The sequence below is a fragment of the Chiloscyllium punctatum genome, chromosome 12 (assembly GCF_047496795.1).
Source record: "Chiloscyllium punctatum isolate Juve2018m chromosome 12, sChiPun1.3, whole genome shotgun sequence".
NCBI lineage: Eukaryota > Metazoa > Chordata > Chondrichthyes > Orectolobiformes > Hemiscylliidae > Chiloscyllium > Chiloscyllium punctatum.
Window position 1 is genome coordinate 23,536,787 of NC_092750.1, and position 15,658 is coordinate 23,552,444.

A 15,658-nucleotide genomic window follows, 5' to 3' on the forward strand; every position below is an offset into this window, starting at 1 on the left:
AGGTCTATTCCATTATCATTGAGTCTCATTGTCAATTATACCCTTTTGATACAGGTGGCATCCAATGTATGGAAAATGCTCAACATATCCTAGATTTTCTCCTTCAACATATAAAGGTGATGAAATATTTAACTGACTAGGGCTGGGTTGATATAGAAGTTTTGTTTTGGCAACATTCAGAACAGCATGAATTCCTTATCTCCACACACAGCAACAGCTCGGCAATCCTGTGCATACTGCAGGTCTATAATAATTGGTTTAGTCTGGGTACAGAAATGATTGAGTTTAAAGAATCATCAATTTGGGTAGTATTTAATTCTCATGCGACAGGGCAATTGATCTTTGGTGAGGTGAATAAACAATATCAGACAGATTGTAAAGAGTATGGGGGCTAACAGATAGCATGATTTGATAGCAAACTACATTTAGACGGCATCTGTTTCATGTTTTCCATATCAAACATTGGCAGTCAAACCAACATGAAGTACTTGCAAGATTATGGTAAGATTCCTTGGATTTTCTTTGGACTTTTTTCACGAACAGTTTTTGCTCTCATATCCAATTTCACTTTGCCTACACCAACAGCCCCTCAGTTCTTCCTTGCCATCACATCATCCTGCATATCCATGCCCTTCATTCAAATGCTGACAAACTAGATATAAAAATTAACACCATGTTTCTGATCATGACGCAAGAGAACCTCTGTACTCATATTTTAGGCGCTATGATCCCATTATGTATTCCCAAATCAGGTCAGAGGCTCAGAATATTGCAGCAAATACCTCACCTTCTGATTCCTGACTCCCCAAAATCTGTCCTTCATCTATAAGGTATAATTCAAGAGTTTGATGGAATAATCCCCATCTGCCTGAATGAGTGCAGCATGTGTTTTCATGTCATGTTTCATGTGTTTTCAAGTCATCCACACAGGGTGTCTACTTACATACTTGCAGTAATAGAATGCTGTTTAGTTTTACCCAATTAACATCCATTTCATCAAGGCATTATCAGAAACTCACTTTTCACCAACAACACTGTAATATCTTTCTACAGGGTTGTTGTTATGGGTGACTTCAACTCCCTGATATTGACTGGAACCTCCTTAGTGCAACACTCAAAAACTTAACATCATCCAAGATCAAGCAGTCCACTTGATTGGCACCAAGCATCTACAAGCATTCACCACCACCATCATCAACGGTCAGTAGCAGCGTATGATCTCCAAGAAGCACTGCAGAAATTCATCCAAGAGCCTTAGATAGAGCCTTCCAAACCCATAACCACCTCGATTTAGAAGGACAACGGAGCTGATACAGGGAAGCACCACCACCACCAAGCCACTCACCATCTGACTTGAAAACATAATGCCATTCCTAAAATACTGGAATTCCTGTCCTAATGGCACTGCAGGTCTACCTACCACACATCGATTGCAGTTGTTCAAGAAGGCAGCTCACACCATCTTCTTAAGGGTAACTAGAGATGGCCAGTGATGCCCACGGCCCATGAGGGAATACATTTTAAAAATCCATACAAAACCTGGACATCAAATCACAATTCAAACCTAATATTCCATAAGGTTCGATACTATATTCGATTAACATTATACAGAAAACAATTTCAACTATACAATAACCTGGAAGGTTTAATCCTAATGACTGCTATATAGCACATCACTGACTTCATGAGCAATATACAAAAATGTCATGAACAGGGTCAGGGATAAAAGTACAGCCTGGATCAGTACTTGGAACGACAATATTGTGGCCATTACAGAGACTTGGATATCACAGGGGCAGGAATGGTTGCGAGATGATCCGGGGTTTTAGTGTTTCAAAAGGAATAGGGAGGGAGGTAAGAGATGGGGGAGTGGCATTGCTAAACAGGGATAGTATCAAAGTTGCAAAAAGGGAGGTCGTCAAGTAGCTTGTATCCTGAGTCAGTACGAGTGGAAGTCAGAAACAGGAAAGAAGCAATCACTTTATTGGGAGCTTTCCATAGAGCACTGATAGCAACAGAGACACGGAAGAGCAGATTGGGAGGCAGATTTTGAAAAGGTGTAGAAGTAACAAGGTTGTTGTCATGGGTGAATTCAACTTCCCTGATATTGATTGGGACCTCCTTAGTGCTAATAGTTTGGATGGCGCAGATTTTGTCAGGTGTGCCCAGGAAGGATTCCTGACTCAATATCTAGATAGGCCGGCTATAGGCCATATTGGATTTGGAGCTTGGCAACAAACCAGGTCAGGTGTCAGATCCCTCGGTGGGAGAGCATTTCAATGACAGTGATCACAACTTCCTGCCCTTTAATACAGTCGTGGAGAGAGATAGGAGCAGATGGTATGGAAATTATTTTATGGGGGAGGGGGAGTTACAATGCCCTTAGGCAGGAACTGTGGAGTATAAATTGGGAACAGATATTCTCAGAGAACTGCATGAGAGAAGTGTGGAGGTTGTTGAGGAAGCACTTGCTGTGAGTGTTGGATAAGTTTGTCCCACTGAGGCAAGGAAGGGACGGTAGGGTGAAGGAACCTTGGATGACAGGAGATGTCAAACATCTGGTCAACAGGATGAAGGAAGCTGACTAAAGATTGAGGAAGCAAGGATCAAACAGGGCTCTAGAGGATTACAAGGTAGCCAGGAAGGAACTGGAAGAATGGACTTAGGAGAGCTAGAAAGGAGCATGAAAAAGCCTTGGCAGGTTGGGTTAAGAAAATCCCAAGGCATTCTACACTTATGAGAGGAACAAGAGGATGGTCAAAGTGAGGGTAGGGCCAATTAGGGATAGTAGAGGGAACTTGTGCCTCAAGTCGGAGGAGGTAGGGAAGGTCCTTAATAAATACTTTGCTTCAGTATTCACTACTGAGAGGGACCTTGTCATTTGTGAGGACAGCGTAAAACAGGCTGATTTGCTCGAACAGGTTGATGTCAAAAAGGAGCATGTGCTGGAAATTTTGAAAAATGTGAGGAGAGATAAGTCCCCTGGGCCAGACAGGATATACCCAAGGTTACTACCGGAAGTGAGGGAAGAGATTGCTGTGCCTTTGGCGATGATCTTTGCATCCTCACTGTCCACTAGAGTAGTACTAGACGATTGGAGGGTGGAAAATATTAGGCCCTTTTTCAAGAAAAGGAACAGGGACAACCATGAGAATTACAGATCAGTCAGTCTTATGTCAGTGGCGGGCAAATTATTGGAGAAGATTCTGAGAGACAGGATTTATGATCATTTGGAAAAGCACAGTTTGATTAAGAGATAGTCAGCATGGTTTTGTGAGGGACATGTCACGTCTCACAAGTCTTACTGAATTCTTTGAGGATGTGACAAAACACATTGATGAAGATAGAGCAGTGGATCTAGTGTACATGGATTTTAGCATGGTGTTTGATAAGACTCCCCATGGTAGGCTCATTCAGAAAATAAGGCGACATGGGATACTGGGAAATTTGGCTTTTTAGATACAGAATTGGCTGGCCCATAGAAGTCAGAGGGTGGTAGATGGAAAATATTTAGCCTGGAGCTCGGGGACCAGTGGTGTTCCGCAGGGACTGTTCTGGGACCTCTGCTCTTTGTGAATCATATAAATGACTTGGATGAGGAAGTGGAAGGTTGGGGGTTAGTAAGTTTTCTGATGACACCAAGGCTGGTGGAGTTTTGGAGAGTGTGGAGGGCTGTTGTAGGTTGCAATGGGACACTGACAAGTTGCAGAGCTGGGCTGATAAGTAGCAGATGGATTTCAATCTGGAAAAATGTGAAATGATTCATTTTGGAAGGTTGAATTTGAATGCAGATTATAGAGTTAAAGGCAGGATGCTTGGCAGTGTGGAGGAACAGAGGAATCTTAGGTCCACATCCATAGAACCTTCAAAGTTGATAGGGTTGTTAAGAAGGCATTTGGCATGTTGGCTTTCATTAGCAGGAAGACTGAGTTTAAGAGCCATGAGGTTATGCTCCAAGCTCTGTAAAGCCCTGGTTAGACCACACTTGGAATATTGCATTCAGTTCTGGTAGCCTCATTATAGGAAGGATGTGGAAGTTTTAGAGAGGGTGCAGAGGAGATTTACCAGGATGCTGCCTGGACTGCAGGTTATGTCTTATGAAGAAAGATTGAGGGAGCTAGGGTTTTTCTCACTGGAGCAAAGAAGGATGAGAGTTGACTTGACAGAGGTGTACAAGATGATGACAGGCATAGATAGAGTGGATAGCCAGAGACTTTTTTTCCATGGCAGAAATGGCTATCACGAGGGGGTATAATTTTCAGGTGATTGGAGAAAGGTTTAGAGAAGATGTCAGATGCCAGTTCTTTACACAGAGAATGGTGGGTGCATGGAATGCACTGCCATCAGTGTTAGTGGAGTCAGATACATTAGGGACATTTAGGTGACTCTTGGAAAGGCACATGGATGACAGTAAAATGAAGGGTATGTAGGTTAGTTTGATCTTAAGAGTAGGATAAAAAGTTGGCACACCGAGGGCCGAAGGGCCTGTACTGTGCTATACTGTTCTATGTTCTATTTGAAAGTATAGATGTATATGTAAGTAAACAGTGCCATCTGCTGCAAGTTACTTTTGGAAAATTCATTGAAATCACAGCATATTAAATATAGCATTAAATGCATATTATATAATGCCAGAATGCTTTTACAACTTGTAAGAATTTGTCACAATCCAATCTTCAGCTGCGAGGGGTCAGCAAGTTTAAATTCTCATTCAGTGGATAACTAGTCTGGAAGGGGGTTCGACATTGATTTCTACAATTAAAATTATATGAGGTGACATAGCAAAATTTAATTGTTGCATGTGTTCAATACCATTAAAAATTCTAGCTAACCTTATCTATTTAGTATCATTCCTGTTTGTGAAAGTGTAGATGGCAAAATGTAAATCATCATGGATACACAGTGGCTCCTGTGTTTAAATTGAGTTGGTAGCATATTCCAAATTGTTTGCTTCTGAAAATCAAATGGCAATTTTTGTACATCAGATTCCCTACATTACATTTGATTCCCTACAGTGTGGAAATTGGCCCTTCAGTCCAACAAGTCCACAACAACTCTCTGAAGAGTAACCCACCCAGACCCATTTCCCTCTGACTAATGCCCTTAACACTATGGGCAATTTAGTATGGCCAATCCACCTGATCTGAAAATCTCTGGACTGGGGGAGAAAACCAGAGCACCCGGAAGAACCCCACACAGACACGGGGAGAATGTGCAAACTCCACACAGACAGTCGCCCAAGGCTGGAATCGAACCCAAGTCCCTGGCGCTGTGAGGAAGCAGTGCTAACCACTGAGCCACTGTGCTGCCCTAATTCAAGGGAAAAATCATAGACTTGGATTTTTTTTTCATCTATCCTGATGGTTATGTCATACAGTGTAATACTTAGAAGCAAACCTGAAGATTTGGAATAGAATCAGGCCATTCAGCCATCACATCTGCTCTGCCACTCGATCAGGGCTGATATGTTCATAGAACCTCTACAGAGTGGAAATATGCCATTCAGCACATTGAGTCTATGCCGACCCTTGGAACAGCGTCTCTTCCACACCCACCCCCTTACCCTATCCTCTGTAACTCTGCATATCCTATGGCTCAACCAACTAGCCTGATACTATGGCCAATCCACTTAACCTGCACATCTTTGAACTGTGAGAGGAAATTGAACAGCTCAGGAAACCCACACAGACAGGGGGAGAACGTGCAAACACGAGGGTGGAATCGAACCTAGGTCTCTGGTGTTGTGAGGCAGCAGTGTTAACCACTGAGCCACCATGCCGCCCCATATTTTCCGTTTCTCAACCACATTCTCCTGCCTTCTCCCTATAATCCTTGATCCTCTTACAAATCAAGAATTAATCTGTCTTAAATACATTGAAAGATTTGGCCCCCACAGTCCGCGAAGGCAATGAGCTTCACGGATTAAACGCCTTCTGGCTAAAGAAATCCATTCTTATTTCAGTTCAAAAGATTCGTCCTTCACTGAAGTTGTACCTTGGGTCCGAGTCTCTCTTACTCGTGGAATCATCTTCTCTATGTCCGCTCTATCCAGGCCTCCCAGTATTCTGTCAATGTCAATCAGAATCCACCCCCCACCCCCATTCTTCTAAACTCCATCGAGTAAAGATGAAGAATCCTCATTATGACAAATCCTTCATCCCAGGATATTCTTGCAAACCTCCTCTATACACCTTCCAAGGATAGCAAATCCTTCCTTATATACAGGGTCCACAATTGATCACAAAATTCTAAATTTAGTCTGACCCGAGCCTCATATAGCTTCAGCAGTGCATCTCTGTTCTTGTCTTCTAACCCTCCTGAAATGAGTGCTAACTTGCATTTGCCTTCATACCTGCCTACATGTTAACCTTAAGACAGTCCTGCACTTGGACTCCACAGTCTCTTTGTACTTCAAATTCCCAAAGCCTTTCCCCATTTATAAAATCGACTATGCCTTCATTCTTCCGACTGAAGTGCGTAATCTCACACTTGGCTACATTGTGTTACGTTGTGTTTTATCCTCCACTTCATTGGCCTCTCATCAAGCATGGCCACATCTTTCAATAGCCTTTCCACCTCCTCAACACAACCTGTCCCTCCACATGTCTTTGTGTCATCGGCCAACTTAGCAATAACGCCATCAGTTACTTCTTCCAGATCTTTAATATATAACGTGAATAGTTGTGGTCCCAACAATAACTTCTGTGGTTACAATAACCACAGAAAAGCATGCTTTAACCCTGCTTTCTGCCAGTCAACCAATCCTCTATCCATTGCAATACTTTGTCCCCAACACCATGGACTCATTTCATTTAACAGTCTCTAGATTAGAGTGGTGCTAGAAAAGCACAGCAAGTCAGGCAGCATCCGAGGAGCAGGAACATCGACGTTTCAGACAAAAGCCCTTCCTGATGAAGGGCTTTTGCTCGAAACATCAATTTTCCTGCTCGACCTGCTGTGCTTTTCCAGCACCACTCTAATCTAGACTCTGATCTCCAGCATCTGCAGTTCTTACTTTTGCCTCATCTTATTTAACGGCCGACCTTATTCAACGTCTTCAGGAAATCCTAACTGATCACATCCATGGGCTCTCCTTGTTCTATCTTGCTTATTATCTCCTCAATGAATTCTAACAGATTCGTCAGGCATGACTTCCACTTGTCAAAGCTGTGCTAACTCAGCAATATTTTACCATGCACTTCCAAGTACTCCACAATCTCACCCTTCGTAATGGATTCTAAAATCTGACTAACAGCCGGCATCAGGTTGACCAGCCTATAATTTCCTGTTGTTTACTTCCCTCCCCTCTTAAACAGGGGTGTTACATTTGCAGTTTTCCAGTTCTTTTGGACCCTCCCTGACTCTAGAGATTCCAAAAAGATCACCATCAATACCTCCACAATTTCCTCAGCTACCTTCTGTTGAACTCTGGGGAGTATCCCATCTGGTCCAGGTAATTTCAGACCTTTCAGCCTCTCCAACACCTTTTCCTAATAATGAATACTACACTCATCCCTGCCCCCAACTCTATTAAAGTTCCGGAATGCTGCTAGCATCTTCCACTGTGAAAACTAATGTCAGTTCCTCTGCCATTTCATTGTTTCCTATCACTACTTCTCTAGTCCCAATTTCCAACTGTCCAATATCCATTCTTGCCTCTCTCTTTCCTTTTTAAACAACTAAAAACTCTTGCCACCTTCTTTCATATTATTAGCTAACTTACTCACATATTTCATCTTCACAGCCCTTATTGATTTTTAAGTTATTGTCTGGTGGTTTTTAAAGGCTTCCCATTAATCTTGACTACACTGTATGCCTTTTCTTTTGCTTTAATGCTGACCCTCACTTCCCTTCTCAGCCATGGTTGCCTCATCTTCGCCCATTCCTGATGAAGGGCTAATGCTTGAAATGTCGATTGTCCTGCTCCTCGGATGCTGCCTGACCTGCTTTACTTTTCCAGCACCAAACTCTTGACTCTGATCTCCAGCATCTGCAGTCCTCACTCTCTCTCCTCGTCTTCCCCTGCGTATGCTTCTTCTTTGGGATGAATTTCTGCTCTGCCTCCCAAATTAGCCCCAGAAACACCTGCCAGTGCTGCTGCACTATCTTCTATGCTAGACTCCCCTTCCAATCAAATCTGGCCAGCTTCTCTCCCAGTCTTTGTAATTACCTTTACTCAATTGAAATAACGTTGTATCTGATTCCAGCTTCACCTTCTCAAATAGGAAGGTAAATCCTGTTCTATTATGGTCACTGTCCCAAAGGGGTTCATTTATCTTAAAGCTCCTAATCACGTCTGCCTCATTACACATCGCCAAACCTGTACCCTAGTGGGCTCTACCACACACTACTCCAAAAATAACATCTCGTAAGTATTCTGCTCAACGGCCAAACTGATTTTTCCAGTTCACCTGCACATTGAAGTCTCCCATGATTATTATAAAAGTGTCTTTCTTACATTCCTTTTTCTCAGATTTATGCTTTTCCCCACATCCTGACTACTGTTGCAAGGCCTGTACATGATTCCCATCAGGGTCTTTATTCCTTTGCATTTCCTGAAATCTACCCACATAGATTCGATGCTTTCCAATTATATCACTTCTTGTTGTCAATTTAATTTCATTTCTTACTAGCACAGCAACCCCAAATCCTCTGCCCTGCTGTCTGTCCTCTCAATAGGACAAGTATACTTGGATAGTTAATTCCCATTTTAATCCCCGTGAATAATATACATACCTGAACCTCCATTAGTTCAAATTCAAGGTCAAACTGCAGTGAATGACTGTAGCCTGACAGTCTGTATTGTTTTCTTTTGTCATTACCTGAAAATAAATTTAATAGGATGAAAACACTTCATTAAAAATGTCAAGCAAATTTTTAGTACCAAACTGTGAATGACAACTTTTATTCCAATATTTTGGGACGTGAACTTGAAACTTCAAAACAGACTTGGCATGAAGGTGACTGAATCTGAGGCCACGCTCTGCCCACAAGTGCCGAGTCCTGCCAAAAAGTAGCTAACCTGCTGATGTGACAATGAAACAGTTCTACTTCTCACCATCACACACATCTTAGCTTGTTAAGATTAAAAGCTTATGCTGATTCATATCAGATTATGAAATGTTTTTCTGCTGCGTATCTCCATTCACAAGGGTCAAAGTTGACAATATCATTTTACACAGAGCTCTTATTGCTGTTCTGAGAGGAGTTGTTAGTGTCAAACAGAGCTGGCCCCAACATGTGGTTCACTATGGTTCCTCTACCAAAGTTCAACTGCCAACCAATCAGCACTCTCCTCTCATACAATATGAATGCTGGCTTTCCCCTTGAATTTATGTATATTTTCCAATCAACCTGTTCAGTGACATTAGTACAAACCTCTGGAGAAGGCAGGACTTGTACCAACGCCAACTGGGCCAGAGGTATGGACAATACCCCTTCACTGCATGTGTACTTCCTCTTCAACTTATATTCTTGTGAAATGATCCAATAATTGTCAAATGAAAAATTAACATTTTTCAGAAAGACCCAAGTTCCGTGCAATAAAATATGAATTTAGAAGTCCTTATTTCATCTCTCATTATTCTGACTTATTTGTTCTTAAATAGATATTCATCTCCGAGGGAATGTCAAAACTTTTACTTGAAACAGATGTCTTTAATCCTCCAACAGGTTGACTACATAAATGTCGATATAGAATCCTTGAGTCATAGAGCTGTACAGCATGGAAACAGTCTCTTCAGTCCAACTCAGCCATGCCAACCAAATATTATAAATTAATCTAGTCCCATTTGCCAGGGTTTGGCCCATATCCCTCTAAACGTACAACCTGAACCTCAACCTGAGCTACAAATCTTCTCAAAAATCACCCTTCCTATTCATTGACCCAACCAGATGCCTATTAAATGTTGGAATTGTAACCTCCTCCACCATTTCCTCTGGCAGCTCATTCCATACATACTCGACCCTCTGCATGAAAAAGTTGCCCCTTAGGTTCTTTTAAATTTTTCCCCTCTCACCTCAAGCCTATGTCCTCTAGTTTTGGACTCCCTCATCCAAGGAAAAGACCTTGTCTATTTACTCTACCCATGTCCCTCATGATTTTATAAACCTCTATAAGGTTACCCTCAGCTTCCAACACTCCAGGAAAAATAGCCCCAGCCTATTCAGCCTCTGCCCATAGCTCAAAGTCTCCAACCCTGACCACATCCTTATAAATCCTTTCTGAATCCTTTCAAGTTTCACAACATTCTTCCTGAACTGCATGCAGTGTTCCAAAAGTGGCCTAACCAATGTCCTGTACAGCCACAACATGACCTTCCAACTCTTATACTCTAAGCATTGGCCAATAAAGGCAAGCAAACCAAATGCCTTATTCACATCCTGTCAACCTGGACTCCACGTGCAAGAAACTAAAAACTTGCATTCCAAGGTCTTTCTTCAGCAGAACTCCCCAGGACCTTATCATTAAGTGTCTAAGTCCTGTCCCTGATTTGCCTTTCCAAAATGCAGCACCTCTTATTTATCTAAAGATCGAACTATTTTTCTTCCTTTCTAAAAGTTTATTTACTTGCCCATTTATGTTCCTCAGTATGGTATGTGGGAGGCACACACCATTTGAGAGCTCTAGATGAAGCTACCTTCATGTTTCTCCAGAATCATAAGAGCTGAACCATGTGTTTTGCTGGAGCATGTGACTCTCCCTCCATCACCGCAGGCAATGGCATATCCTTCCAAAGATTTTCTTCCAAAGCTATCAGCTTTCCTCCCGAACATCTCCGATGTGTCCTCAGTTTTGTCAAGAATTGTATCTCTTACATAAATTGAGACTTGCAGAATTTTCCTTTACAGTGCCTCCCACTTCCCTACTCTCTGCATGCAACACTTTCTTATTATTAAAACCTTGCTCCACCTTACGTTGGAGCTCATAATCGTAAATTGTAAATCATAATTTTGACATCTATCTTCTGGGAACCACATACATGCAATGCAATTTACCTTTTCCCACTGTTGTCATGACGCATTTGGTGAAGCCAATGCCAGTTAACTGAGTTAGCAATGCAATCTGAGATTCTGCCTGATCAATTTGTGCTTCTAAATCAGTATTTGAGCATTTCCATGATTCATGATTTCGCACACTGAACTGTTCTCGTTGCATTTCGCTAAAAAGAAAAGAAAATAAATCAAATTCATAGAAGTCAATGGTCCAACTTTAGCCATTGGGACCAATGTTATCCGTGATCTACACATACACTGTAATTTGGCTGCACTTTGGATATCGTAGTTTGGCTCTGATAATTCTTGCAAGTTTTTACTGGGGCTGTGGAAAAGAGCTGGGGGCAGTATGGGTCAGGGTGTAACAAGCAGTGAAGTAGGGACTGGGGACAGCAAGGAAAGGGAAGAATAAGAGTGCATTGGGCCCAGGGCATAGAGAGCTGAGGACACAAGGAAGAGAGTGAAATGAATGCAAAGAGGGGAGGGCAGAGGGGAGTGAGGAGATAGGGAATGTAAGGGGAGGAGGGTGAAATGCTAGTGAATAAGGAGGTGCATATAATGAGCTTTCGGGAATCAGGAGAGCAGATGGGTCAGGAAATGCTGTGAGAGAAAGATGATATGAGAGTATTTATTGATGGTCAGGTGGAGGGACTGAGAGATGGCAGGATTGGGAAGCAGACAGAAAGTGGCTAAGGTGGTCAAGGAAGGGACCCTTTTGCAGAGATGGGAGACTGAGAATGAGGAAAGAGATGGATCAAAGAAGGGAGAGGCAGTGACAAAAGGACAGAGAGCCAGGAAATGGAGGGCCAAAGGCTCAGAGCAGAGGATTGATGGGACAGTGGGTGGATAGTGTGGGGTGGTGGGTGAGTAATTTGGACAATGTGAATGTGGGCAAGCAGAGAGACAATGGCGAGGGGTGCAAAAAAGGGAAAAGGGGTGGGAGTAGAGTGGAAAAACTGGGAGATTTATGAAGGGTTGTCAGGGTGCAGACAGGGACTGACAGAAAAAAAAAAAGAGTGCAGGGACTTGCCATGTTATGTTCTGTCAATAAAACATCATGGCAACAACTTCAGCAATTGGTTGGTATTATTCCAATGGATTGTTGAGGCCATGCCCTGTGTATTTGTCAAAATCGTGCACTCAGTATATTAATCAGAAAATATCTGCAAATATTTCCATTTCATTGACATCCTGAATATGACAGGTATTTCCATGTGTCTATTTTCCCCTTCCTATTTTTATTTGGTCTCCCATTATTATTTTCTAATTAAGACAAATCTTCTTCCCAGAATCCCATTAACCATGTTCTTTTCATTACTTATATTTGTAAAAGTGAATCAAGTTAATTGTAAAAGCTCTAAATTTAAAAATTAATCCAACAAAATAAACTAAAGGTATCATCTTGACAAATTAAGAAAAGTTTTGAAATTTTATGTCTTTTAACTTACATTGTTTTCAGAAACGATCCCATATAACTTTGACTGTTTTGAGACTGTTGCTCTAGTAGTCTAATTTCTTCTTGTAAAGAATGAATCTCATCTTGATAAGTCTGATGCTGCAACTTGTCCATGAGGTTTTCTGTACTAAAGTAATAAATTATTACATTATTCATAATAATTTCTTTCAAAGTGATAAGCTCTTTAAATGTAAACTAAGTAGTACTGGAAAAATATGCATGGGTGTCTGCATTGGTTCATTGGTTACACTCTCAGAATCTAAATCAGAGGTTCAGGAATCCTTCCAGCAGCTTGAGCACATAATGCAACCTAATACAGGTAGACAATCCTTTATCTAAAATCCGAAAAGCTCCAAAGTCTGAAGGTTTTTTTGTGAATTTTTTTTCTCATTAACAACGTTGTTTGGTGTGCAAACAGCAGGACTGGCAGCTTAATGTTCCAGGATACAAATGCTACAGGAAGGATAGAAAGGGAGGCAAGAGAGGAGGGGTAATAGCATTTTTGATAAGGGATTACCGCTGTGCAGAGGGACGATATTTCTGGAAATATATCCGGGGAAGTTATTTGGATGGAACTGAGAAATAAGAGAGGGGTGATCACCTTATTGGGATCACCTAATACTCAGAGGGAAATTGAAAAAAAAACTTGTAAGGAGATCTCAGCTATCTGGAAAAATAATAGGGTGGTTATGGTAGGGGATTCTAACTTTCCAAACATAGACGAGGACTGCCATAGTGTTAAGGGGTTAGATGGAGAGTAATTTGTTAAGTGTGTACAAGAAAGTTTTCTGATTCAGTATGTGGATATACCGACTACAGAAGGTGCAAAACTTGACCTACTCTTGGGAAATAAGGCAGGGCAGGTGCCTGAGGTGTCAGTGGGGAAGCACTTTGGGGCCAGCAACCTTACTTCTATTAGATTTAAAATAGTGATGGACCAGATCCAACAGTTGAAGTTCTAAATTGAAGAAAGGCCAATTTTGACGGTATTAGGCAAGAATTTTCGAAAGCTGATAGGGGGTAGATGTTTGCAGGTAAAGGGACAGCTGGAAAATGGGAAGCCTTCAGAAATGAGATAACGAGAATCCAGAGAAAGTATATTCCTGTTAGGGTGAAAGGAAAAGCTGGTAGGTATAGGAAATGCTGAATGACTAAAGAAATTGAGGGTTTGGTTAAGAAAAAGAAGGGGGTATATGTAGGGTATAGGCAGGATAGATCGAGTGAATCCTTAGAAGAGTATAAAGGATGTAGGAGTATACTTAAGAGGGAAATCAGGAGGCCAAAAAGGGGACATGAGATAGCTTTGGCAAATAGAATTAAGGAGAATCCAAAAGGTTATTACAAATACATTGAGGTCAAAAGGGTAACTAGGGAGAGAATAGGGCTCCTCAAAGATCACCAAGGCAGCCTTTGTGTGTAGCCGCAGAAAATGAGTGAGATAATAAACGAGTATTTCGCATCAGTATTTACTGTGGGAAAGGATATGGAAGATATAGACTGTAGGGAAATAGATGGGGACATCTTGCATAATGTCCATATTACAGAGGAGGAAGTGCTGGATGTCTTGAAAGGGGTAAAGGTGAATAAATCCCCAGGACCTGATCAGGAGTACCCTAGAACTCCGTGGGAAGCTAGAGAAGTGATTGCTGGGCCTCTTACTGAGATATTTGTAGCATTGATAGTCACAGTGAGGTGCCAGAAGACTGGAGGTTGGCTAACGTAGTGCCACTGTTTAAGTGGGGCGGTAAGGACAAGCAGGAAACTATCGACTGGTGAGCCTGACCTCGGTGGTGGGCAAGTTGTTGGAGGGAATCCTGAGGGACAGGATGTACGTGTATTTGGAAAGGCAAGGACTGATTAGGGATAGTCAACATGGCTTTGTGCATGGGAAATCATGATTGAATTTTTTGAAGAAGTAACAAAGAGGATTGATGAGGGCAGAGCAGTAGATGTGATCTATATGGACTTCAGTAAGGCATTCGACAAGGTTCCCCATGGGAGACTGGTTTGCAAGGTTACATCTCACAGAATACAGGGAGAACTAGCCATTTGGATACAGGACTGGCTCAAAGGTAGAAGACAGAGGGTGGTGATGGAGGGTTGTTTTTCAGACTGGAGGCCTATGACCAGTGGAGTGCCACAAGGATCGGTGCTGGGTCCACAACTTTTGTCATTTACATAAATGATTTGGATGCGAGCATAACAGGTACAGCTAGTAAGTTTGCAGATGACACCAAATTTGGAGGTGTAGTGGAAAGCGAAGAAGGTTACCTCAGATTACAACAAGATCTGGACCAGATGGGCCAATGGGATGAGAAGTGGCAGATGGAGTTTAATTCCGGTAAATGCGAGATTCTGCATTTTGGGAAAGCAAATCTTAGCAGGACTTATACACTTAATGGTAAGGTCCTCGGGAGTGTTGCTGAACAAAGAGACCTTGGAGTGTAGGTTCATAGTGGAGTCGCAGGTAGATAGGATAGTGAAGAAGGCATTTGGTATGCTTTCCTTTCTTGGTCAGAGTATTGAGTACAGGAATTGGGAGGACATGTTACAGCTGTACAGGACATTGGTTAGGCCACTGTTGGAATATTGCGTGCAATTCTGGTCTCCTTCCTATCGGAAAAATGTTGTGAAACTTGAAAGGGTTCAGAAAGGATTGACAAGGATGTTGCCAGGATTGGAGGATTTGAGCTATAGGGAGAGGCTGAACAGGCTGGGGCTGTTTTCCCTGGAGCATTGGAGGCTGAGGGGTGACTTTCTAGAGGTTTACAAAATTATGAGGGGCATGGATAGGGTAAATGGACAAAGTCTTTTCCCTAGGGTCGGGGAGTCCAGAACTGGAGCGCATAGGGTTAGGGTGAGAGGCGAAAGATATGAAAGAGACCAAAGGGGCAACGCTTTCACACAGAGGGTGGTATGTGTATGGAATGAGCTGCCAGAGGAAGTCGTGGAGGCTGGTACAATTGCAACATTTAAGAAGGATTTGGATGGGTATATGAATAGGAAAGGTTTGGAGGGATATGAGCCAGGTGCTGGCAGGTGGAACTAAATGGGGTTGGGATATTTAGTCGGCATGGACGGGTTGGACCAAAGGGTCTGTTTCTATGCTGTACATCTCTATGACTCTATGAGTTAACGCAAGTTCTCAATGTGTGTCACTCAGATGTGATGTGTAAGGAGATGGCCCAACACGGGCAGGCCTCAATT

At 42.2% G+C, this 15,658-nt stretch overlaps 1 protein-coding gene across 7 annotated transcripts in view; it reads right to left on the bottom strand.

The window, feature by feature from the left end:
- cenpp (centromere protein P) overlaps positions 1–15,658 on the bottom strand; it is a 353,297-nt gene that overhangs the window by 291,105 nt on the left and 46,534 nt on the right. For 4 of the 7 annotated variants that reach the window (XM_072582121.1, XM_072582120.1, XM_072582123.1 and 1 more), the window contains exons 2-4: positions 12,444–12,578; positions 10,999–11,162; positions 8,737–8,822 (exon numbers count right to left, since the gene is read on the bottom strand). In XM_072582121.1, the coding sequence (XP_072438222.1) occupies positions 8,737–8,822; positions 10,999–11,162; positions 12,444–12,565 (372 nt within the window). In that variant the 5' untranslated portion in view covers positions 12,566–12,578. The remainder of the gene's footprint in view (positions 1–8,736; positions 8,823–10,998; positions 11,163–12,443; positions 12,579–15,658) is intronic. The other 3 variants (XM_072582119.1, XM_072582126.1, XM_072582125.1) reach the window with 1 other exon arrangement.